This window comes from Epinephelus lanceolatus, chromosome 14 (genome assembly GCF_041903045.1).
Source record: "Epinephelus lanceolatus isolate andai-2023 chromosome 14, ASM4190304v1, whole genome shotgun sequence".
NCBI lineage: Eukaryota > Metazoa > Chordata > Actinopteri > Perciformes > Serranidae > Epinephelus > Epinephelus lanceolatus.
In genome coordinates this window covers 5,995,517-6,021,670 of record NC_135747.1, presented here as the reverse complement: position 1 = coordinate 6,021,670, position 26,154 = coordinate 5,995,517, and the positions used below count along the sequence as shown (strand labels likewise).

The window sequence follows — 26,154 nt, the reverse complement described above, 5'->3', positions numbered from 1 at the left end:
TGGATGGTGGACAAAGTATTCTGATCTTTTACTTGAGTAAAAGTACTAGTACCACAGTGCAGTGGTGGAAAGGAACTAAGTACATTTGCTCAAGAACTGTACTTAAGTACAATCGAGAGGTGTTTGCACTTAACTTGCACTTAAACTAATACAATTCAATTCAATTCATTCTTTATTTCAGACCCAGGGGGATCCATATCACAATAAAAAACACAGTAAAAAGACAGCAGAGTACAAATAAGAAAGAAAAATAACACACAAGAAAAATACAAAGCCTTCCACAATGTTCAATGTCTAACATACAGACATGTTCGCCAATGGTTCCACAGTCTGGAAGAAAATCTGACAGAACTGCGTACAGGGTAATACATTTTGAGATATATTAAAATACCAAGCAGTGTATTTTATTTATGTTGTTTTACCTTTATTGAACCAGAAAAATCTCTGCAGATTAAAAAAATCTCTTTTTCAAGAGTGTCTAGGCCAAGACACTCTTGAAAAAGAGATTACAGACAACACAGAACAAAAATACTGCCAAAAATGTACGCTCTAAAACAAGTAATATCTAGCACAAAATGAGATTACTACAAAGAAAAGCCAAAAAGTATGTTAATATATGCTGTAAGTGAACCATTAGGTGCAAAAACAAGTATAAAGATGTATAAAGAAAATAAAAACATGTATTGCAATAAAAAGTAAAATTCTCCTCTGAGATGGAGTAGAAGTATGAAGTAGCATGAAATGGAAATACTGAAGTACAAGTAGGCCTACCTCAAAGTTTTACTTTAGTAAATGTACTTAGTTACATTCAACCGCTGCTGTTATTCAAATGGACTATATGTACTGTACAGGGGTACATGTATGTTATGTAATAATATAGCATTACGAGCCAGCATAATAGATACAGAGGTCATTGTGATAATATAGCAATAGCACTTGAGAATACTTACAAATGTAATGCAGGAACAGTTACAGTACCAGTCTATTTAAAGCCCTCAGATCAAATTATGTGAGAAGGAAGATCACTTGTGAATTGAATTGGTTGCAAATCATATAACACTCGATCCATAACCTCACAAGACAAGAGGCCATAAGAAGATATTTTAAGGACTGGAAAAAGGTTGGGAATCACTGACCTCTGATTACCACATGATAAGGTCACACATACATAATGTGAACATCATGTACCACAGTCACATCATGTGTTGTCTAAGTCCTGGTAGGAGTAGTTTGCAGGAGCAGGTTTGTGTCATGAGTGGGAGCAGTAATGTAGGTCAATAGGCCAAACGAAATGAGGTGCAGCAGCAGCAGCAGCAGCGATGGATTAGAGCAGCCTGGCCTGCTGCATAAGAGCTGATTAGTTTACTTTCCTACAGGTCCACTCACAGAGTACATGGACTCTTAGATTAGATTTACATGACCTAATGTCATCAGATGGAAAATAAAAGTCAAATAAAAACAATGTTTAGCCATGAGCACGTGGGGTTAGAGTTTATTTAGAAATGACTCGGTTATTTATGACTTAGTATTTTCCCCCAGTGGAATTATAGTCACAAACTGCAAATATGTGAGGGGACCTTTTCCCCTTAACAAGCAGAAGTCTGGCAAACTTTGTGCTGTGCAGCAAAAGCATTGTTTAAACCCACAGCAGTTTATTTTAAATTCTAGCAGAGATAACAGCGTTTCCAAATATTTCAAATATGCCCTTCTGTATTTGGGTACAGACAAGTCTGTATTTGGGTATGCAAAAGATATCTAGAATATTTGGTGAAACATTTCAGCCATAAATAAATCCTGGGTGTGAATATTACATTCAGTGTAGATACAGTGACATGCAAAAGTTTTGGCACTCATGATCAAAATTTCAGTCACTGTGAATAGAAAAGCAGAAGATGAACTGATTTCCAAAAGGCATTAAGTTAAAGATGACAAATATCTTCAATATTTTAAGAAAGATTACTTTTTTTATTTCATTCTTTTAAAGTTTCAAAATAACAAAAAAGAAAAAGGGTGTAAAGCAAAAGTTTGGGCACCCTGCATGGTCAGTACTTCGTAACGTCCCCTTTGTCAAGTATCACAACTTCTAAATGCTTTTTGTAACAAGCTAAGAATCTGTCAGTTCATGGTTGAGGGATTTTCACCCATTCTTCCTGCAAAAGGCTTCTAGCTCTGTGACATTCTTGGGCCGTCTTGCATGCACTGCTCTTTTGAGGTCTATCCACAGATTTTCAATGATGTTTAGGTCGGGGGACTGTGAGGGCCATGGCAAAACCTTCAGCTTGCACCTCTTGAACTAGTCCATCATTGAATTTGAGGTGTGATTAGGATCACTGTTCTGTTGTAGAAGCCATCCTCTCTTCATCTTCAGCGTTTTTTTCTTTTACAGATGGTGGGATGTTTGGTTCCAGAATTTGCTGGAATTTCACTGAATCCATTCTTCCCTCTACCTGTGAAATGTTCCCTGTGCCACTGGCTGCAACACAAGCCCAAAGCATGATCAATCCACCTCCATAATAAACAGTTGGACAGGTATTCTGCACCCTTTTTTCTCCAAACATACCTTCATGTATTGTGTCCAAAAAGTTCTATTTTAATTCCATCAGGACACAGGAAAGGTTTTCTCCTGATGACTCTTCCATGAAGGTCATATTGGTCTGACTAGACAGTAGTACAGTGCACCACCCCTCCAGAGTCTGATAAATGTTCCTGCAGGTCTTTTGCAGTCAAACGGGGGTTTTGAGTTGCCTTTCTAGCAATCGTACGAGCAGCTCTCTAGGAAAGTTTTCTTGGTCTTCCAGACCTCAACTTGACATTCACAGTTCCTGTTAACTGCCATTTCTTCATTACATTATAAACTGACCAGGGGTGCCCAAGCTTTTGTATGCCACTGTATTACTTTAATAAACAATAGACATAAAATGATGTCAGAAAGTATGGAATAATACATTTTTACTGTAATGACCTTAAATGATAAAGCTGACACAAATGTTATTTATTTATATTGTCAATTGTCAACCTGTTAGTCTGTCTTTCAATACTTTCTCACTTCAATACCCTGCCTGTAGCACTTAGCACACTGGTTCCTACCCAAGTTATTACTCTTTGGAGCAGCAGTGTCTGTATGGACCCAGCATGGAGTGGGGACTGGGCCCTGCTGTGTAAAGGTGGGTGGATCAATACCAAAATATTATTTCAAGAATAAAACTGTCTATGTAAACAACATTCTGTTGTCAACACATCTAGTGCATCCTATTTGCTTCTTCACTGCTGATGTTGTGTTGTGTACACTACTACATGTCAAGCATGCTCAGTGCACTATGATGCACACCCTGTCTGGTTATATTCTATGTGCAGTAATGGCTGAACACAAGAGGGGAAAAAAGAGGAAAAAGAACTTGGAGCAGCAGCAGAAAAGAAGAGGTGGGAAATGAGAGTAAATCAGGACACTCTGCTCTCCCCAACATGAAAGAATTTATAATTTTTCATGAAAAAATAAAAACTTGAAATGAAATCACAAGTGTGTCAACAGACACTCCCAGTTTAAAGAAATCCGATTTCTATTCAGAAGCACATATAAAAACCAGAGATTATCTGTAAATTGACTAGTTATTATTAGACCATTGGGTTCCAACCTGGGGGTCACCAAAATCTGACAGAGGGTTACGGGGCCTTTTTGATTTTAAGGGGTGCAAGAATTTGTTTTCTTTTAAATTATTTAGTGGGCCTATATCTCTGCATTTCATTCATCTCTGTAGAGAAAATTACATGAAATTATTTTAAAGTTTAGATTATTTTTCAAGATATAAAGTTTTAAAAAATCTCACAAGATAAGGGCAGAGCTGCTTAACAGCCTAACAACAAAAGAGCTAAGAGAGCAATGGCAAAACATCAGGAAGAAGACTAGAATTACTGCCCCGTGGTTATATGACTGCTCACCAGTAGAGTTTCTCTTGCAGTTCACATCCATGTCTGTGAAATGTCTTTGACCTTTAGGATATAAAATGTCCTTACTTTATTATTTTATGCTATTAGATATTAATAATTAGCATATGAATTCTTAAGTTATGGCCAAAAACACATTTTGTGAGGTCACAGTGACCTTGACCTTTGACCTTCAACCACAAAATTCTTATCAGTTTATTCTTCAGTCCAGGTGGATGTTTGTGTCATATTTTATGAAATTCCCTTAGAGTTTTCCTGAGATATCATATTTACAAGAAGGAGACACTTTGCAAGGTCACATTGACCTTGACCACCAAAATCCAATCAGTTCACTGTAGAGTCCAAGTGAATGTGCCAAATTTGAAGAAATTCCCTCAAGGTGATCTTGAGATATTGCGTTCACAAGAACGCAGTGGATGCAAGGTCACAGCGACCTTGACCTTTGACCACCCTTGACCACCAATAAGGAGTTCATTGTTAGTCCAAGTGGATATTTGTGCTAAATTAGAAGAAATTCCCCTGAGGCATTCTTGAGATATTGTGTTCACAAGGATGGGACGGATGGACTGATGGACAACCCAAAAACATAATGCCTCTGGCCACGGCTATCACAAGCCAGAGACATAAAAACACTGAATTTGTATGAATTTGTGTGTATGATTATTTAAAAAAAAAACAAAAAAAAAACATGATACAGACAGAGAATCATACCAAAAAAACTCCTAAGAATATCAGGAAAACTCAACTCTGATGCAATATTCACAGGGAATAATCTGCTCAAAATGTATCCAAATCACTTGTTTTACACAAACTTCCTGCAGTTGTTGCGTTCACTTTGCAGTTTACCAGTTCTGTACTGTTATTGCCATGCATTAAATATAATATGAAATATCCATAAAATAATATTCAGGGATCATCAGCTTATTCAGTGATAGAAAAGGAGTTTCTTCAGAGAAAAGGTTGGGAACCACTGATAACTGAGACTTATTCCTTCAGTTATAGCTCAGGCATTAAGACAATGCTGAGCTCTGGTGCCATCGTGTGTAATTCAGACTGTATGACAAGTATTACTATCGGCTCCATGTCGGCAGTAAGTGAAGGCAACTGTGCAATGTGTCGTGCACAGCCTGTGGGGCTCAATTATGTCACAGACTGATACTGTAGTACAAACTCAGACCAAACTGTCACAACAGGACAGTTAATATAAGGGACTATATTGTGTTGTAGGGAGGTCTGGGGTTTGAATTGGTATTCCTGATTTTGTTCATGTGCATGCTCCATCATTTTCACAGTTACAGTATTGATTAGATATTATTAAACATTAAAACTAAAAAAGCAACAGCATAATAAAAACATGTAAGTTATTTTCTTATTCACAGAACCTCAGTTATCCCTTTAAACATATAAGATTTAATAAAGGTCAAATGATAATATAACACTGTTTTTGTTCACATTTCTCATACAGAAAAAAACGTTTACAAAATGTGTTCTCCACAGGCTGCTAGGAGTCAGTCAGAGTCATCTGCCATATGGAGATAGGACTGTGTGTGGTGAAAGGTCTCCCCCCCAGTAACAGCAGCAGATCAGGCAGATGCTGGGCTACATCTTCATCCTCCTCATCCAGAAGGTCCTCTTCTGTGCAGCTCCACTGTTTCTTGAAAGCCTTGTTTTCAAAGGTCAGACAGTTTCCGATCCGCCTTGCATCTTTCCCCATCAAGCCCTCTGTGCTGTTGTCCAGTTCTGAAGACTGTTTGAGTGTTTTGCTCCCGTAGCATTTGTCCGGGCTGAACGTCTCCAGCTCTATAGCTCCCTCTGATCCCAGAAACATGAGCGGGGCAGGGAAGCACTTGTTCTTGAAGGGCCTTAGTTTACCATCCAGCAGCCTGGGTTCGAGTCCTGAACTGGAGCAGGGGCTGCTGGTGTGGGAGTTGTAGCTGGGGCCCAGCCCGGCGCAGCAGTGGTAAATCTTGTCTGGGGGGTTTGAGCCTGGGAGTGTGGCGACCTGCACCCAGGTCTGGGTGGTGAAGTTGTACCTCCACAGACAGTTCTTTGGAGAATTCTGGCTCTCACCTCCCCCAAAAAGAAGCATACTGTCCTTGTAGGCCACAGCTGAGTGGCCCACCAGTCTGGATGGGCCGGACCTGAGGAAAACAACCACAGGTGGTTTTAGCAGAAAGGAACACACAAAACAATGTCTATTGTGTGCATAGGTCTTTTTGTGAATGCAACCTCCAGCTGTGACAGTTATGGGGTGGAAATCCTCACATTGTACTAAACACATACAGCGAATGCTGTGAAAAACAGCTTCACATTTTTATGAGAACAGCTACTGTTCTGCTTTCAGGCAGATGGAGCAAATGCATGGGTCTGAAATGAACCTTTATGTAACTGGAATCCAGTTATATTAGTCACATATTAATTAATGTATAAGTTACAGTGAATTGGCATTCCTTAATTAATGTGACTTGATCACTTGCTAATAGGGAGCAACAGGAATTTGTAATACATCAATTAAGTATTACTTAAGTATATAATTTGCATCCTTATTATAAACTACTGCCATTATTCTTTCTTAATTGGAAAGACAAGGAAGTGAATCCCATTACTAAATACCTTGGTTCTGCTTTATTTTTTACTATATACATACCGTATCACAATAAGCATTTCCTCTACTATGCAGTCTCCTCATGTCAACCTATGAAGGCACAGCCAGTTGAAAACTGATCCTTGGCTGTTCAGCAGGTGTTGAGACATTCTCATTATTATCCTAACAGGATCAAGTTCTTCTGCCAGCAGTTAGATGTTGGCGTGGCCTGATCAAACACTTCAACAAACTGCTTGTGAAATTAGCTGGCATGGACAGCTGATTCTGAGCATAAATCAAATTAACTTTAGTGACTTGCCATATTATTTATGATGATACCAGTGTAAATGTTTATGGGATAACTAGAATTTATGCCATGCAGTTTTATGCCTCTATGGACCAGTCAAGTTGCAATTGCAGTCTACATCCATATGTGTGACAACATGGATGCTTCATAAACGTCTTCAACCCAAGGATCTATACAGTCAGCACAGTTTCAAGATTAGTGTGACCAATTCAGTATTTGACCAAATGTCTCCCCTTCTGTTCTTCAGGTATGATCTTGAGTGATGGCCAGAAAAGAGTTTTTGCAGAACATTATGATGTCACAATGAAGCTGACCTTTGACCTTTTGGATATAAAATGTCATCACTTCATCATTTTATCCTGTTAGACATTTTTGTGATATTTTGTCATAATTTCTGTATACATTTTTGAGTTATGGCCAAAAATGTGTTTTGCAAGGTCACTGTGACGTTGACCTTTGACCACCAAATTATAATCAGTTCATTCCTGATTCCAAGTGGACGCCACCTTTGAGGAAACTCCCTCTAGGCCTTCTTGAGGCATTCACAAGAATGAGAAGTGTGCAAGCTCACAACAGAAATCTAATCAGTTCGTTTTTGAGTGCAAGTGGACGTTTGTGCCAAATTTGAGAAATTCCCTCAAGATGTTCTTGAGATATCACATCCGCAAGAATGAGAGACAAGAGGTAACAGTGACCTTGACCTTTGACCTATGACCACCAAAATCTACTCAGTTAAACGTCTGTGCTAAATTTGAAGAAGTCCCTTCATGGTGTTCTTGGGATATCACTTTCACAAGAATGGGACAAGCAGACAGACAGGCAAAGGGACGGACAACCCGAAAACATAAAGCCTCGGGCCATGGCTATTACTGGCATAAAAATAATGTAGTTACAGGAAAGCATTACAAACTATTATGTGAAGGTGCAATGCACATCAGCAGCATCACATAGAAAGGAGAAGCTGTGACAATGCCGGTGTAGGTACAAGATCGGCTCGGCCTGCCAGAACGGCTTGGGGGCCTGCGATTGCCTGTGACGTCACACAATGAGCAAGGGCATGATCAAGTAACAAAACGTGTAGCTCAGCGTGTGACGTCAACAGTGATATGGGAGGGAAGCCGTGGCTGGTCAGTCCTTCGGCGATTCTCGCCTAAGTTGGCCCGTCCTTCCCCGTCCTCATCACTTGACGGTTAATGGCCTCTTCGTTTGCAAGGACAAGGAGGCCGTGCAATTCCTTGTCTCCCCAGTTGCTCATCTTTACAGTGTTTGTCAGGCTTGCATATCCCTCTTGCTACTAGCCGCTCATTCCTGCTATCAGCTGTTTCCTGTTTATCCACCACCAGTGGGTCGCACGTGCGGCATCATCAACATCTCCTCCCACAAGTCGTCAACAGCCCCTCCTGTTGTGGAAGGCCGCCTCGTTCTGTTTAAACGCAAAACGGCCCAACATTTGCCGAAAATCTGGCAGTGTCATAGGGGCTTATCTGTCTGTATCATAGACTGTAGCCCTTTTTAGACAGGAATTGTGCAATTTTGCAGGAAAGCCCAATCAGCCTTCCTTCAGCATTGGCAGTATAAAAACAAAATCAGGGAGTGCAGCAAAATGCCGCCTGCCTACTTTTGTTCATACAGAATGTGCCTTTTTCAGGGCAATGGGTGGCATGAGCAATTAACAAAACGTGTAGCTCAGTGTGTGACGTAAACAGTGACGGACTCCGAGGGAAGCCGCAGCTGGTCAGTCCTTCAGCGATTCTCTCATAAGTTTGCCCGTCCTTCACCATCCCCGTCATCTGCAGGTTAATGGCCTCTTTATTTGCGAGGGCAAGGAGGGCACGCAATTCTTTGTCTCTCCAGTTGCTCATCTTTACAGCGTCTGTCAGGTTTGTGTTTCCCTCTTGCTACTAGCTGCTCATTCCTGATATCAGCTGTTTCCTGTTTATCCTAGGCTGCCTCGTTCTGTTTAAACCAAAAAGGTTCCACCAATATGACTACCCTACGAGGCAGAAAATTAGGCACCTCGGATCAACTCGCCAATCCGACTGTGTGTGTGTCTAAACGCTCGCAACTTGCCGGCAAAAGGGCCCAACATTCACTGAAAATCTGGCAGTGTAAAAGGGGCTACTATCTATCTATCTATCGTGCAAATTGGGCGCAATGTATTTTGTCCGGTTGGAGTTGCTGTAGTGAGGCAGATGTGTGACGTCACAGGCAGTCGCAGGCCCCCAAGCCGTTCTGGCAGGCGGAGCCAATCTTGTAAATACACCGGAATAAAATTTGACAAAAGCCAAAAAAAACATGGTAATTGGTTAGTAGGCTGGATTCCACCAGCCACAGTGGCAGGTGGACAAAAAGTTAATCTCCAACCCTGGATCTGATGCATCAACACTGACAAGTTATAATGTGCTGACCCGCAGTGACATATGTTAGGACACTGCAGCTGTTCACACCCTACCCTTCACACTGCACCTTAGTACTCTGTATCATAGATTAGATATAACTTTAAAGTCATGTCAGGAGTGTTCACTGTTCAGACTGACAGGACTCAAAAGTTTATATGTGATAGATGAGCATGGTGGTCTGTCTGTCCTCTTTAAGCATTCACATTATCAGACTGAAAGAGGAATGTTATAGCTCCTAACTTCCTGTAAACAAAGGACTTTGACTTTGTCATGTAATAGAGCAAGGTGGGGTTTTTCCATTATATTCAACACGGTAAAGGTCGAGGAATAATCTTGGACCATGATCTAGCAGGCATTTTAGGTTTCTTTTGCAATATTAATACTGTATTTAGTTGTGGACACAAGATAACACCTAAAAGGACAAGCTGACAGATGAAGGCACTTCTCACTTGTTTCTGAGAGAGCTCCACATGTGGCTGATGGAATTCCACTTCCAGAAGTCTCTCTGCTCCCGCAAACCTTTCAAGCCCCCAAACAGGTACATGCAGCTGTGGTTGGCAATGGCTGAGTGACTGTGTCTCGGACCTGGGCCCGATGAGCCCTGCTGAGAACCATTTAGCAGGGACCAAGCCATAGTATCTGTCATGCACATTAAAACACACAAGTATCTACAATTAATGCACATAGTGGAGCTCACACTGTGTGTTCACAGGCAATAAAAACATTAGTTGCAACACGTAACTATCATGATAATAATAAACATCCAGCCTTCTGTATCTCTCACCTGCTGTGTGCTGACAACTGCTGGGCAGTTTTCGCAGAAATGATGTTACATAATACCCACTCATGATTTGTACAACTGATCCTGCTTTGTCAAAGGCTAATTTTATTCTGAAGTTAACATTACGCTGCTCAGATGGCTAATAACATGAATAATACAATAAATACATATAACAACAATATAATGTGTGCTTTTTTTTATATGGGAATAAAAACAACTTTATCTCACCAAAATCCAAACTCCAAAAGTCCTGTGAGGATCCTTTCATGTCTATGAAACCCCCATACACCAACATGGCAGAGCCAACCACCACAGCACTGTGTCCTTTTCTGTTGGTTGGCATTTGGGTCTAAACATATAAACACAGGCAGGATATTTACTGGCAAACCAAAGGTGTCTATAATCCCTAGCAACTTAAAACACCATCGCTGTTGATTTTCATATTGTATTCTTTTAATAAATCTCTATTTCTCTTGTGTAGGTTCCAAGGAGCTTTCAAGGTTCCAGATGGGATGAGAGTCTTAATTTGGAGGCTGTCAGCATACACCTAATCGGATCATGCTGTGTTCAAGACAACCCACTAGAATTGCCTCCAAAATTTTCCTTTTCAGAAACTTTGGACGTCCTCAGAGCTCAAGTTTCTCTTTGAGTCAAATGATATGACTTAAGTGCATGTTCATAAATGCAGCATCTATCACTGTGAAAAATCGATTTTAATCTGAACAAACTTGCCCTGAAAGGTTTATGTCTTTGTAAAAATGTACATCACTGATGTTTTACATCATGTATTGAGAATATTTAAGGTCTTTGTCAAACAAACATCTCTCCTAAGTTTGTGAAGATAAAAATGAAAGCATTATTTGGTGAAATGAGTGTTGCTTGATTTTTGTACAGTGCTGTGATGCCTTTTTTTCTGATGTTTGAGTTTTACTTGTCACTTCTGATGACAAGGCAGTTGCTCTGCTACTGATAAAAAAAAGTGCTGCTAAAATGTAATACAAGCTAACAATCAGTAAGACTTACTGCACCTGATAGCAAGCGTTTCTTTTGTTAACCCCTAAATTCAGTTTTCTGTATGTGCTGTAGAGTCTTATGACTACAAGCTCAAACATGTCATTATTATTAACTGTTGTGTATTATCAATTTAAACAGAGTCTAATTCTTTACAGTTGCTGTCAGTAAGAACACTGACAAGGACACTTGGCAAGAGGAGACCAGAGTGGTCTCATATTATCTGTTACTTCTTCAGATCATCATGTTATGAAAGATGCTATGTACCTGAGGGGAGCTCATCTTTCCCTGGCAGTGCACCCATTTCTGCTTTGCTGAAAGACACACAACAAAGGAAAATGAAAATAAAGCAGAGTTTAAGTAAAAAAAGAAGCTAAATAACATACCAAAAATTGATGGTAAGTTAATGTCATACAGACAGCTGATTGAGATGAAGGAAGGGAACCTTAATGTCCTAAGTTACTAAAGGAACAAATGGTTTGCATTACTTTATTTAAAATCATACTTGGTGTGAAAAAAAAAAAAATCTTTGACGTACCTCTGTCCCTTCAATATACAGAACAATAGATGACTATACTATAAACTCCCAGATGTGAGCATTCCCATTTAAACTGCTGTACACAACTGCTACATATACAAGGTCCATGATTTTGTAACCATAATATTGAATCATTATCTACCATATATTGGTACTGCCCTCCGGTGGCACTGTTCTGCACCAAAATTGAAATATGATTAAAATATCTTGCTATAAATGCTGAGCTGGACAGGCAGTAACTACAGGTGATTAAAAATGTATAAATGTGGCGGTAAGCAAGATTGCTTTAAAAACAAACCTTTATCTACAGTCTACGACACACACACACACACACACACACACACACACACACACACACACACACACGCGTGTTTTTTGTTTTTTTTTCTTCCATCAAAACCCCAAATTGTTTAAACTGCCCTCGGCCTCCCCTAATCAACCCTGTGTTTCCAGTCACAGAAAAAATTAACTATGACATAAATCCTGAAAAAAATGCAGAAGAGGAAGAGCTGGTGTACATAAAGAAGTCATGTTGTGTGGGCAAAATACAGGACAAAATCAAGCTAAATGTAAAAAAAAAACACAGTGTGCCCCAGCATGTGCAGTGGCATTCAGTGTGGTGTGTGTGTGGCAAGTGAAGAGAGAAAGATGGTGGCTGTGTCTGAAATCACTCACTACTCACTATGTAGTCTAACATATAGTAAGTTTGCCATTATGTAATGCTGTCTGAACGTATAGTGGGAATTATTATAACCTTAGTGGACTCAAAGTATCCAACAATGCACCGTGAAAAGTACTGTACAACCAATGGTCAAGCAATATATCCCATCATGCATTGTGCCAAAGGGACGGATGGACTGTATGGGACAGACACAGAGAGAGCAACTCGATTACAACCTGCTGAACATGTTTGTACATGTTTAAGTTTGTTTTACCAGTTTCTTTGCCATGTAATAAACTGTCAATTTAATGAGTAGTCTGCTTCCCCAGGACATAAAAATAAATCGGCAACTGATCTTCTTTAGTGCTTAAAAGTTACTGTACAGAGTAGAGCAAATAATGCTAGCTATGGTCGCAAGCTAGGTCGCTTCTAGTTCTGATTTGTGCCGTAAAGGCGTAATGCATAACGTTATACATTAAATTCACAAGTAGTTACATGACTGACTGGTAAAACAAACTTCAACACAACAAAGGTCCTCTACATAGAACTCCCTATATAGTGAGTGGGGAGTAGTGAGTGAGTGAATGATTTTTGACACATCCAGTGTGTCTGCACTCGGGACAGGCAGGTGAGCTGGAAGTAAGGTTATCGGTAAACTATGAATGTAACAGTGAACGTTCAGTATGAGCTACAGTTTGTAAGAACTGTCAGACGAGTGAAGCTTTTTAGCAGTATATATTGTTTTGCATTATCTGATCAGCTCTTCGGATCAGCTCTAAAACTATTTCAAATGAATATCTGCCATTTATAATTGGTAGACGATTTGTCAGAGCACCATTGTCTGTGGGTGTTCAATTGATCGAATCTTTATTTAATCCTTCCTTGTCCCCAACTCTGCCTGCTTGTCCAGGGAGATTTTTATATAGCAGCAACACTTCTGATTATTAAATGCATACTGGGGATACACTAGTTTATCTATAGTACTGACTGTTTTCCCTGGGCCTTGGAGACGTGGAACTGGAACTGACATGCAACAACAAGTTTGTCTCTCAAGCCTTAACATTTGCAGGCAATAGTCAATGCAAGTTGTATCATGCATGCACCTTTACAGTAAAACTCACCAATGTCAAATATCCAGAGGGGATGTCTCCACTTTGTGTATGCAGAATCCAGCATGCCTCCAAACACGTAGAGGAAGCCCTGGAAAGATCAGAGCAGTTAGATTCTTGACAGACTGACACACCAAGCAGTGTGATATTAGCAGAGACAGAAGCAACATGAAACTTTTTTTTTATACCATTTCAAAAGAAATTTTTCATCAACTCATCTTGATGAGTGTGTACCTCATGAGCCACCATAGAATGTTCTTCTAGTTCTTCTGGTGCAGCTTCACTGGTGCAGTTCAACTCTGTCCACTCATTACAAACTAAAGTATTACACACAATTATACATTGGATTAGCCGGAATCATGCAACACAGCTCCCCTTTCTTTTGTTGTCTTTTCTGGCTTTTAGAAGAGCATATCATACAGGGCAGTTATCTCTGTAGTATATCATGCATCATATGAAATACTTTAATAATAATGCGAATACGACCTTCACGTTGTCACATTGATTTCAACAAATCATTTCTTTCATGCAGTGGTAAAAATCCTACTTATTAGCACTAAAGTAAACTCAACAATAGTTGTGTATCAAGCCCTTACCCACGCTGTACTTCCAGAAGTCCCTCAGACAGCCGTTGTCCCTTCCTCCCAGGATGTAGACATTTCCATCATAGCTGCAGCAGGCGTGCTTGTAGCGGTCACATGGGGACTGACTGCTCTGAGGGAGCTGAGTCCACAGGCAAGGACTACTTTGACTCATGGCAGGCATTGTCTGCTCTCACTTGACATCTTCTAAAAGAAGCAACATGTATGTGTTCAGATTAAATATCTTATGAAATGTATCCATAGCCCTTTCACAACCAAGGTTTTTTTAATACTTTCATCATGCAGTGGTTTAAGTCTTACAGGACTAGGGGAAATATTCAAATTTTGCTTTAGGGTTGTCACATTTTTGTCTGAAGCGAAATGTTTAGTCTCTAAGCGCAACAGAGTGCTTGAAGAAGTATTCCTTGTGGTCCAAATGGAAGCTCTTAAAATTCATGATCAGCTTGACCTACTGTGTGCCCTATTGACCTATCAGTAAACTCAGGTGATCAATAAAAATGAAGAAGAAGGCTAGCGAGCAAAGCTGTGCTGGTCAGATAATTACAACACTGAAGCGTCTGAGAGGCAGAGTGTGGAAGTATATTAGGGTTCTACACCATAGATGGCTAAATGATCAACAGAGAAAAGGATGTTTGCTGACTTTGTAAAAAGCAGCTGCCTCACAAACCTAAAATAATCTGAGGACTCAGCAGCTAGTCTACCCCCAAATGAGGCTGCAGAAAAGAGTGGAGTAACACTGACCTCGTCTGACTGCTTAAAGACACGTTATCTGACACTAGACACTACCAAAATACCTTAATATCAATATTGTGATGATACCATAGGGTTGACTTTTGGTGTTTTCACAAAATATATACACAAGATTTGAGATTTTTGATAGATAATCATCAGTAATATGGATGTCATGACTAAGTGGGTAAAGGCAAACAACAAAACAGCTACAATTATATAGTGATCTGAGACGAGAAGAAATATATCAATGTAATATTTCCAGAGGCCCTGATGTTTGCCAGAGCACTCTGAATGTCTTGAGCTGAAAAATCTTCAACTCAACAAGAGTGGAAAAGCCCCCACATCATCTCCACTTTTTTCCCACTGTCCAGTCGGATTATTTGAGAGACGGGCCAATGGAGGAGAAACTGGTGGTAGCAGCTGCTGCATACCCAGAGCTATACGACTTTACAAACCGCGGTTACCACGATCTCAATAGAAAAAAGCAGGTGTGGAAGCACATAAGTGCAGTACTTGAAATGGCCACCCCCCCAAATCCACGCTCTTTTTTAGGGTCTCATGTGCTTACACAGATCTCAGTTTCCCTGTGCCTAACAAACTATTTGCTGACAACCTCTCACCCTCAACCATAGCTACAGCAAGTACCCTTTGCCTGAACATTTTAGTAACTAGCCACTAATTACTAATTACTACATACAGTACATCTAAAAAGAAAATAAATGGTTGATTGATTACACGGGAAGGTTAGGGTAAGGAGGTGATGGGATAGTTTCCTATCAACAATAAAAAGATGTAGCAAGCCTTTTTTTTTTTTTTTAACTCGTGGCATCCAATTTTTTAAGAAAAATGACACCCATCATGTGAATGGAAGCATTCAGTTGCATAAAATGGCCCAGAGGCCATAAGAATGTAGTAATGCCATAATTTCGAACATTTTAGTGGCATCTTGGCACGCTAAACTGCCAACTCTGTCAAATAAACCATGCTCGACTTCACCACACCACAGACTGTATGGGTTGTAGCTGCTGCAACAGTGGGCCAATCACACGTTGTCACATTACTGTAAATCGAAGGACAGTTGTATCCTTTGACCAGAGAGGTTTCAGTGCGACTTGATACTGGGTCATTTTGGTTGATATAGTGTTGTCACAATACCAAAATCTTTGTTTCGGTACCGATACCAATATGAATTTCGATACTTTTCGGTACTTTTTCCTAAGGAAAAGCCCTTTTGGATACAAACCTTTAGAACAATAAATAGTAAGGGTGTAACGGTACCAAAAAAAAAATCATGGTTCGGTAAGAACCTCGGTACGGACGTCACGGTTTGATAACTCAAATGTTTCACCAAGTTGGTGTTGTCTCGTGATGTCTCCCTTTGCGAGGCAGACATTCTCTTGCCTTTTTTCACGTGTGCCAGCTGCGAATGTTGATACAGGTGTTGTCATACACACCACTTGCGCAATCTGTGCTCCAGTAGGAACAAGGAAGGCGTTTGTGTGCATAAATGAATTAAATAAATTAATGAATTGAATCAATTTAAAAAGTACCGGTATTTTCCAAATGCAGTATAGTACCGTTTGGAATACTCTAGTACCGCGGTACTATTTTAGTACCAGTATACCGTGCAACACTAGGTTGATACTTTAGAGATATTGAGTACCCATACCAAGCCATATTACAGTAGACATGGCAGATGCTGTCACATTAACAAAAACAACACTGTAGGAGACACTGCACATTCCAAAAGTGGAAAAAAGGGAAAATACAAGGATAAATACATACATAGCATTTAACACTTCACTTGAGGTGACTGGTCACCTCAACTTCCACAAGCACATCTTTAATATATCTAAGACAGCATTTTATCACCTGAGAAATATTGCTAAAGTTAGATGTTTTTTTATCCCAATCAGATTCTGAGAAGCTGGTTCATGCTTTTATTTCTAGTAGACTGGACTACTGCAATGCCCTCTTTGCTGGACTGCCAAAACAAACATTAAACAAACTCCAGCTTATTCAGAATGCAGCTGCTAGGGTACTAACAAAAATCAAAAGGTCTGACCATATTACCCCGATTTTCTCATCACTACACTGGCTCCCAGTAAAACAAAGAATTGATTTTAAAGTTCTTCTTATTGTTTATAAATGTTTTAATCGGTTAGCTCCCTCCTACATTTCTGACATGCTCACTGAGTACGTACCAGAGAGATCCCTTAGATCATCAAACAAAGGTCTCCTCACAATACCCAGAATCAACTCCAATTCAGGTTTTGGTGTCTTCAGTCATTATGGTCCCACTCTCTGGAATTCGTTGCCAATTGAACTACGGTTTGCTACTTCAGTGTCTTCTTTTAAAAGCAAACTTAAATCATATCTGTTCTCACAAGCCTTTAGTTAGGTTTACTGAATTAGTATTATTATTGTTATTATCTCCTGTTTTTAACCGTGATAAGAAAGATATCCTCTTATCTTGTTTAACCAACACCTTTGATTACATATTGTGTGTTTTTATAAATGTTAGTCACTCTTATCATAATGTACATTGTCATGTACAATGTACCTTTGTTTCTGTTTTTAAGTACATTGAGTCTGCGCTTGTTGCATGAAATGTGGTATATAAATAAACTTGACTTGACTGACTGATCAATCACACTGTACATTAGTCAATGTCAAAAAACAAAAGTCAGAGTCTACATGGTAAAAATTGGGAGGAGCAGTGTCCAGCAGTTCTGTCAGTCATATTCCAGTGTGGATGTGTGACAATAAATACAAACAGTACAACCAGAAACACACAAGCAGTACAGGCAAACCCTGCTTCACTACCTTATAAACCTTTATGGTGATAAGAAAATGACAGTCATGTACCTTATGACATTGTGGCTCTGAGAGTAAGTACTGGAAGAAAATGGATGATCTATTATTCTTCCTCAGCTGATGACACCAGATATCCTCTCTCCAGCTAATGTAGCCTCCTACAACGACAAGTCTGGCATATGGTATGACAAGCCATTGTGTGTTAGCAGTACACTGTTAGTTGTTATGGTTGTAGTGAGCTTGGCTCCTGGGCTGGGACTGTGACTCACAGAGCACCTGACTGCTGCTATAGGCTCTGGTGTCTGGAGGGAAACACACTGTGAAGCATGGCTCTGGGGACAATGTTATTGTGCAGTTGGCTCCCTCTAACTACAGCCATAGTCTTTTTTTGGTTTTATTTGATAACTTGGTCATTTGACAACTTATATTACAACACATTTTGCCATCACTATGATCAACATTGACACTAATCTCACGCACAGTGGACATTCTAGAATTATTAAAACAATGATGTAACTTCAGCGCTTTGGACACAACTGTTACATGTAAAAGTTACATTTTATCACTAGTTGTGCAGCACGACTTACACTGTCACTTTTTTGTAGTTGGAATTAATGACAAACTAGATTACACAAAAAATTCACACATTTTTGGTTTTAATTTCATTCAATCTTGTGGAGAATAGTTTACTTCTTGGAAAACCCCTAAAAATTCAAGATGTGTTATTTGCTCCATTGCACTGATGGGGCGCGTAGGGCCATATGCTTGATTTTCATTATTGACTTTCATAATTTTTTAATCTGCAAGCTGTATTTTTTGATCTATAAAATGTGACTATAGAACCAGATAGTGAAAAATGCTGGTGATTTCATCAAATATCTTGTTCTCTCCAACCAACAGTCTAAAATTCAAAGATATTCAGTTTACTACTTTGTCATGAGAACAACAAGCATCAATCCTCTTATCAGAGAAGTTGCAACCATCAAATGTTTGCAGTTTTTCCTTATAAATTATTAACTCTAATTTATACATGGGCACACAAAACTTTTTAAGTGTGTCAGACAGAAAAGGGTGTCACACGTCACTTTTCATTCAAGTCATGCACACGGAGAATTTTGTTATGTCATGGACAATGTCATATTTTGCCGCGCAATGTGATTGTTAGTGTAACTATCGCTGCCAGATAGTAGTTCTAAATCCACACCAACTTTGTCCTGCATTCAGTGACTGTCCACAGAAGCAGCGGTCTGTTGTTGTGGAATAAAGAGACAAAACACAGGATTTGACATTTGAGGGTTTACCAGAAAGAGAAAGAATTGATAAATCATGACTATTTATAGTGTCTGACACACAAGCAGTATCAGTTGACAAACCTACAAGCTTTTCTATACTTACATTAAAAGCAGGGATGCATCAGTATGGATTTTTCTCAACCGTTAGCAATAACCTTTAATTACCTGCTTCTCATGGCTGATAACCAATACGATAACCAATAATTTCACATTTTTGTATTTTACTGAAGTGTATAACCTGCAGTTTATGTACACCTGAGGGTATGAAGGCCTAAAATGTAGTGAGAAAATATGGCTGATTTAATGTTAGTTGATTTAGTGTTACTGTGCAATTCTCTGGTGTATCAGCTAAGTGTACAAACTACACTGCAGAGTGGAGTCTCTGCTAACAGAGACAAACAGTGACAGCTGACTCATATGAACAGGTTGATTGTGCATCGGCAGGTCTGTGTTACATCTGGTGTATGAAATATTTCATCATGCTGCATTCTTATAAAGGCACCCGGGCACTGTCTCACCATCCCATTGTAGACTAGCCTAAGTGCCAAGTAGAATAGCGATGCACAACTGATTCACCTCTCACATCAACCCTCAACTCAGACAAACAAGTGGCTGTGTCTTGATAATAACAATAATCACTAACTGTAGCATCACATGGCTAGCTGATATTAATACCTTTAACAACAGAGCCGAGTCTATCAAAAGCTTGGTTTTGGATGTAAGCCGCTGCTGCTAATTAGCTTGTGCTAACGCTCTGGAGAAGGTGCTTCAGTGCAATGTCTAACCTGTTCAGCGGTCGGAGATCAGACCCTCAGCACAATCCTGTAGTCTTCCTCTGGAACTGTGAAAGATGCCCACACCGCAACATGTTTTGCCCTCTAGATAGCATGCTACAGTTGTTCTTCCTCTTCTCTTTATTTATTGGTGGCTCACAAACCAAGTTTAAAGGTACATGCACTGACACCCACTGTGTCAGGATGTATAGATGTTGCCCTTGATAAGTTAATAATAGCAGTCTGGCTTCATATTATTCATTTTGTTCCTATTTATTCTGCTATACTTTTAATTATCTGAATAATGTATAAAATGTCCCATTATCTGCCGATAACTTATCAGCTTGTGTATATCGTGCATCCCTTAAACAGTGTTTCCTGTGATTTAAGCTTCTCCTCACCTACCCAAATTTGGTCAGAGTCATGTCAGGTCATCTGGCTGAAGTACACTATATCAACTATATCCAATATATCTACACTATATAAGTGGCCAAACTGCCTTCACCAGACTTGACTGACAGCAGACATTTACTGAACCAAAATAGTTTTCATTCCAGTGCCACATAAGAAATTAACAGAGTTTGTATTGATTCACTGATTTTACTTCTCTACATTCTTTGATTTTATTTAGACTCAAGCCTTAAAAAAACACAGGGGCTCTGTGGTTACCATGGAGATGACTAAAACCTTTCACCAAAGCATATACTGAAAACGTCGCACTGCTCCTCATATGTGTCAAGCGCAAAACCATAAATCAGGCTGTTAATGATTCATTGATTATCCAGACAATGGTTGATTCGGCTTAATTTTCTGTCAATCAACTGAAACACAGTGATATTTATACAAGGATTGACTCAGCTGCCAGAAAAAACCCCAAATGGAAACATTCACTGAAAAACAGATGACTCACTTCAACAACCTTTGACAACATATAGGCTATAAAGATACAGTACATGTTAGACAAGGTTTAATATTTTTGCTCTGTGTGTTTGGTTATCAACACAGTAACTTTCCACAACACAATAACAGCACATTAAACTTTTACACAGTGACTCATGAGCCATAAGCTGCTGCAAAGTTCTCCTTTCTCTTCACCTTGACAACATTGTGGCCTCTCCACTACATCTTATCAAACTGTCACATGAGCAAACAGCTCTGAGGTCATGACATGGCATTAACACACCTAGCCCTGCCTTGTTAAGACACCTGAATGCACCTTGTATGAAGAACGATGTGGCCAGTAGAACAAACAAAAAGCAAAAAAAAGAAAAGAAAACACCACTTATTCGTACGTCGATTTTATTATTACCCCAATAAAATGAATACTGATAATGTAAAAAAGGATTAAATACACTATGAGAATATCAAATATACATTGACATCAGTCATGGAGGAGAGACTAAGGGGGCGATCACAAAGAGATGAAACGCTAGAAGCTCGACACCAGTAAAACAATTGTTTTCCTAAGATACAGCGCGTCTGACCAAGCGTTCAAGCGTCTTTTTATACGAGCGTTTTTCAGGCGTTTTTGTAGACACTTCTTTTTAGATGCTGAAAAGTTAAAATATTTTCAACTTTTTGAGCATCAGATGCCAGTAGCACCATTCGTCATTGTCGTCATTGGCCCAGGCAGCCAATCAAATCCTCCTTCCTGTTTTGTTGTGGCAGTTACGGCAGTTTGGTCATTTATGGCAGTTTACAGCAGTTATGAGCGACAGACAACACAATGCAATCCGAAGACGAGAAATTTATCCTGACAATATTTGATTTTGAAGAATTATACAACACACGCACACCTCAGTACTCGAACAAACACAGGAGGAGACACGCATGGAGCTGTGCGAGCAGCGCAATGAATTTGTCTGGTGAGTACAATGTAATTGACAATGACGATCGTCGTAGCAGCTAGTTAACTTTCAGACAGTGGGATATGTGAGAGGGCTGGTGACCATATTTTGTAGTTCACAGTTTTTGTGCTGCATTTTTATGTACGAAAAGTGCTATATAAACAAAGTTGTATTTGATTTGATAGCTCATGATAGTTTCATGTAAGCTACTGTCTCTACTGTCTTTGAGGGAAACACTATATTCAAGGGGAGACATAGGGAGATGACAGGAGGTGTGTGTGTGTGTGTGTGTGTGTGTGTGTGTGTGTTGTGCACGCACCCCTGCTCCACAGGCGCTCCTTGCTGGGTTTTTGTGTCTAGCGCGCATTGAATAAGCGCTTCCAGCATTTCAAGTGTCTTTGAAGCATCCGCGTCTCTAGCGTCTCATTTCTGTGCGATCGCCCCCTATCATGACGTGACATGACATTAATATTAAATTTGCATGTCTAATTTGATATCTTATCTTAAGTGTATCTGGGTGAATTAAGGTTTAATTTTACCAATTCAGTAAAATAAATAAATATATTTGGAAAAAGAAAACCTTGCATACCAAAAAACAAACAAACTTTGAGACACTACAACTTTGCTGTTTACAACAAGGAGTCAGTGGTACTAATTCAATGAATTACATTAATTTTTGAGGATGTAGTTTGTGTTGTTTCATTGGAATGCATTAAGCCATTTAAAGTAGTTTTGCTCTTCCACATAAGCTGATTAAAGTGTCAACAAAAATTGAACAATTTATTAAAGTCTTGGGATAATTATTACTTTTGGTTTTTAAGTGTATCTGTAGTATGGTCCAGTAACTGGCTGTATTTCTATGTAAAACCTGTCAATCAACTAAACGAAATAAACAAGATTGTGCAACATTACAAATGTAGAGGAAGCTTTTTTTTTTTTTTTTTTGCCCTGACACGTTACTGAGGAGTTTCCATATCTTCAACTGAGTTTGTATTTTCAACTTGTATTCATGAAGGAATTTATCAGCACTGAATACGTGACACATGTCGACACAAGTTGGTTCATTGAGATATCAGGGCTGCTTGGATATAACTTTGCTCACAATAACTGAGTGGTAGATGCTTGGGGAAATGAGGCTAGATTACTTTGTAAATAAGGTTATGTTACCCTTTCTGAATTTTCATTTCGGTTTAGCTACAGCATTACGATATTCACAGGGTTCCCACACATTTTCATGGACAAAATTTCAAAAACTTTCCATGACTTTTCAAGGACCCATAATAACATTTCCATGACCATTCCAAACATATAACACAAACAGAACCGTACAGTATTATACTACAAATGTTAATGAAATTGTTACACAGGGTTATGAACACGGAGTAGTAGAGCTCCCAGACTGGGAGATTGACAACCAACAGTTCGGTTAAGTCATTGGTCATTTTGTTGGAAATAAAAGAAAAAACAAGAATGTTCCGTAACTTTGAACTACCACGCTCTACTTTCAGAGCAGTTAATGGGGTTACCACACATTTTTCATGGACAAAACTTTAAAACTTTTCTATGATTTTTCAAGGACCCATAATACATATTTTTTCTTGCTCTACTTGCCTAGTGTTTTTCAGGATGTCAGATTCAAACTCTATTCTAACATAATATTAGCAACCTGGCTTATATGAAGGGAGAGACGGAACATGGGGAGAAAATAAAGAAACATACGGGATGGAACAAAACCTTGTCACACATCAACATTAGAGCTACATTACTTTCAACAGTTTAAGAAAATAAATGCCATTATGTTACATTAAATGGAAGGTTTTCCACAGAAGGTCACTGTAACAATTTAATTACTCACAACAAAATTCCATTTCTTTTTTCCCAAACTTTCAATGATTTTTACTAATTGCCCCACTTTTTCAGGCCTGGAAAATGTGACTGAAATTCTTTGACTTTTCAGGTTTTCCATGGCCGTGAGAACCCAGAGTATTGGTGTTCCAAGTGACAACTGAAAATCCTTGGCTGCCCGTGTGCCCAATTGCTCAATTTCAAAAATGCAGTTTAAAAGTTTTTAGCATAGGTATGGAAACTTTAGGATTCATGACCTTACATGCTAAAACATACTGTCACAGCATTATTTTTCTTGCCCCACTTGTCCAGCATTATCCAAACATATAACATCCAAACTCTATTCAAATAAATTTCCAGGTAGCTGGTATACACAAAGGGAGAGACAAAATGTGGAGAGAAAATGAACAAACGTACATGATGGTGGAAAAAAAAAAAACATGCATCGGCGCATAGCTACGCAGGGCAGAACTATGTTGCTTCAACAGCTACAGAAAATAAATTGACCATAACATCAGGCCTACATGAAGTTTAAGGTTATCCACAAAAAATAACAATTCATTTGATGACACACAACAAATTCCTTGACTTTTCCAGAACTTTCACGGGTTTTACTAATTCAATGACTTTTCCAGGCCTGGAATATGTGACTGTGGAATTCTGTGACTTTTCCAGGTTTTCCATGGCTGAGGCCCTTATCACACAGAAAGTGTTTTAGCAGCTGGAGGCAGTTTTTTTTAATTGATTTTAATGAGAATCCAGCTTCTTGCTCGCTGTTTTATTGTTGCTACGCACCTCACGTTCAGTGCTCCAGGCGCCAGGCATTTTTGCTGGAGCGCTCTGAACTCCTCATGTTGTAAAAACAAAGCGTCCCATGCCATCTCCACTTTTTTCACATTTATCTATTGGATGATTTGAGAGGTGGCCTTCCATGGTGGTCATGACAAGAAGTTTACAAATGGTAAACAATGGAGGAGAAACTGGTGGTAGCGGCTGCTGGATACCCAGAGCTATACAGCCCGCCGGTGGACAGCAGGTTATCTAACTGCCCAAGTCATCCTAAAATACGCCTGGAAACTGCCATCGTGGAGGCGAAGCTCCTGGATCAACTGGTGTTACTCCCCATGATCCACCTCTTTTTTTAGGGTCTCATGTACCCAAACAGATCTCTGTTTCCCTGTGCCCAACAAACTATTTGCTGACATCCTCTCACCCTCAACCAGAGCTAACGTTAGACTGCTTGTGCACTTAGTAACTAGCAACTACAATTACTGTGATATAAACAGATAAATGGTAGACTGATGGAAGACTTGGGTGGGGAGTTGATGGCGTGGTTGCCTGGCAAAAAGCAAGCTTTTTTTGTTTGTTTGTTTTTTTTTTATTAGTGGCATTAAATTAAAAAAAAAAAAAAGACTGATGTACCCTGCCTCCACCACAGCCCTTTAGGACTTTACACTTGTCTGTGGTACTCACTGAAATTTTAGTGCCAGTTCATCTCAATTCACCACACCAGGAGAAAGTAGCTAGCTGCTGTGGGTAAAGTATATCAAAGAAATATCATGGCACAAAAACATGCATGTTCTGCTCACTCCAAATGCTATATTGCTTTTATGTTTGCAGTGTCCAACGCGTTTTCGTGTTGGCTGTGATGAGAGAGCACCTTTAAAGATAAAGTGACCCTTTGACACTGAAGAGCTTTCCTCTCATTAATATTACAGCTGTGCTTCGTCGAACACGAGTTAACTTACTATGTTAACTGCTACGCATTTACATAACGTTCCGTAAAATAGTTCTTTTTAGTTATTTTACAATGTTACAGTGACTGTTAAGTTGTTTGTATGTTTCTCCCTTCTAAATTAAGCAACTTAACTGCCCTTAACATGGGTTTAATTTTTGATTTACAAGCTGAATTACTCAGACACATATCATAATATCTTTCTTAAGTTGGTAAAGTCGGCACAAGGCATCTAACGCATAGTTATCGTTAGCTAGGGCACGTTAACGTTACAGCGTTAGTCGATAGCGTAACAACCACTTACGGAGGAATGCGACCCGTTAATTTACGTCTCTGTTTCCGGGGGAACACCTATGTTTATTTAGGAGTCTAAAGTGGCTTGATTAATGTAATGTCGATTATAATTTTATAGTTCCTTCTATCAGTGTCTCATCCTGACAAATCAAAGCGCAAACAGAGTAACGTTAATAACGGTAACACTGAAGAAGAGGAAATGAGGAGGGGAACTTTTTTTAGAGCTTCTTTGCAGACTGTAACGTTATCCGATGCAATAAGCATACAACAGCCTATATTTCAGCGCCGAATTGTTTTTATCCTTCTAAAATAGTGTGACAGACATTTTATGTATGGAAAAACTTGCTGTAAACAAAAATCTGTTACTTACGAAATCCCAACTGCTCCTCTTCGTCCGATTGTCTCTCTGTGAACGGGCTTTGATGCATTCATGGTCTCCTCGGAAATTGTGTTTTCTAAATAAAGTGGAAAATCTGAGAAATACGTGTTGCTTGTTAAAGAGCTTGGTTGGACAGGTCATTGCAGAAGAGGGACATACAGAAACATATCAATATTAAAAATGTTTTCAGAATAGAAGTACTTAGAGAGACTTAATAGAATTAAGTTTATATTACAGATAAGATTTCAGAGTCCAATTTCTCACATGCTAAAGTGCTCTGATTAGTAAACCAGAAGTTAAGTAGTTGTAACTAATTTAGATGGTGATATTTGTTGATAAGGGCTACACATTACTAATTTTGTACAGAAATGATATATTTATTAAAAATAAATAAATTCCGGGCACCTTAGTAATGACAAATGAGCCAGTTATTAACGTCATGTAAATGTTTGCTAACACATCACCCATAAAGGTTTAAAAGCTCATTACTGTGAGACTGTGAGATA

General features: G+C 39.2%; 1 protein-coding gene across 2 annotated transcripts; it reads right to left on the bottom strand.

Annotated features, from left to right (window-relative positions):
• Positions 1-1,632: 1,632 nt before the first annotated feature.
• klhdc3l (kelch domain containing 3-like) lies at positions 1,633-25,702 on the bottom strand. 2 transcript variants are annotated; one of them, XM_033617097.2, is made up of 8 exons: positions 25,640-25,702; positions 13,929-14,120; positions 13,567-13,649; positions 13,345-13,423; positions 11,292-11,338; positions 10,242-10,362; positions 9,682-9,871; positions 1,633-6,083 (listed from the first exon to the last, which is right to left on the bottom strand). In XM_033617097.2, exons 2-8 carry the CDS (start codon positions 14,095-14,097, stop codon positions 5,444-5,446), a joined length of 1,329 nt encoding a protein of 442 aa, XP_033472988.2. In that variant the 5' UTR covers positions 14,098-14,120; positions 25,640-25,702; the 3' UTR covers positions 1,633-5,443. The 2 variants fall into 2 exon arrangements, with proteins under 2 accessions (XP_033472988.2, XP_078030403.1); XM_078174277.1 differs by having other exon boundaries at positions 13,929-14,117.
• Positions 25,703-26,154: the final 452 nt, after the last annotated feature.

Coding starts and splice junctions, on each gene's coding strand:
- klhdc3l (XM_033617097.2), bottom strand. CDS start 14,097: ATGCCTGCCATGAGTCAAAGTAGTCCTTGCCTGTGGACTCAGCTCCCT. Junction 13,650..13,928: donor CTTCTGGAAGTACAGCGTGG/GTAAGGGCTTGA, acceptor GTAATACTTTAG/TTTGTAATGAGTGGACAGAG. Junction 6,084..9,681: donor TGGAGCTCTCTCAGAAACAA/GTGAGAAGTGCC, acceptor TGTTTTCCTCAG/GTCCGGCCCATCCAGACTGG.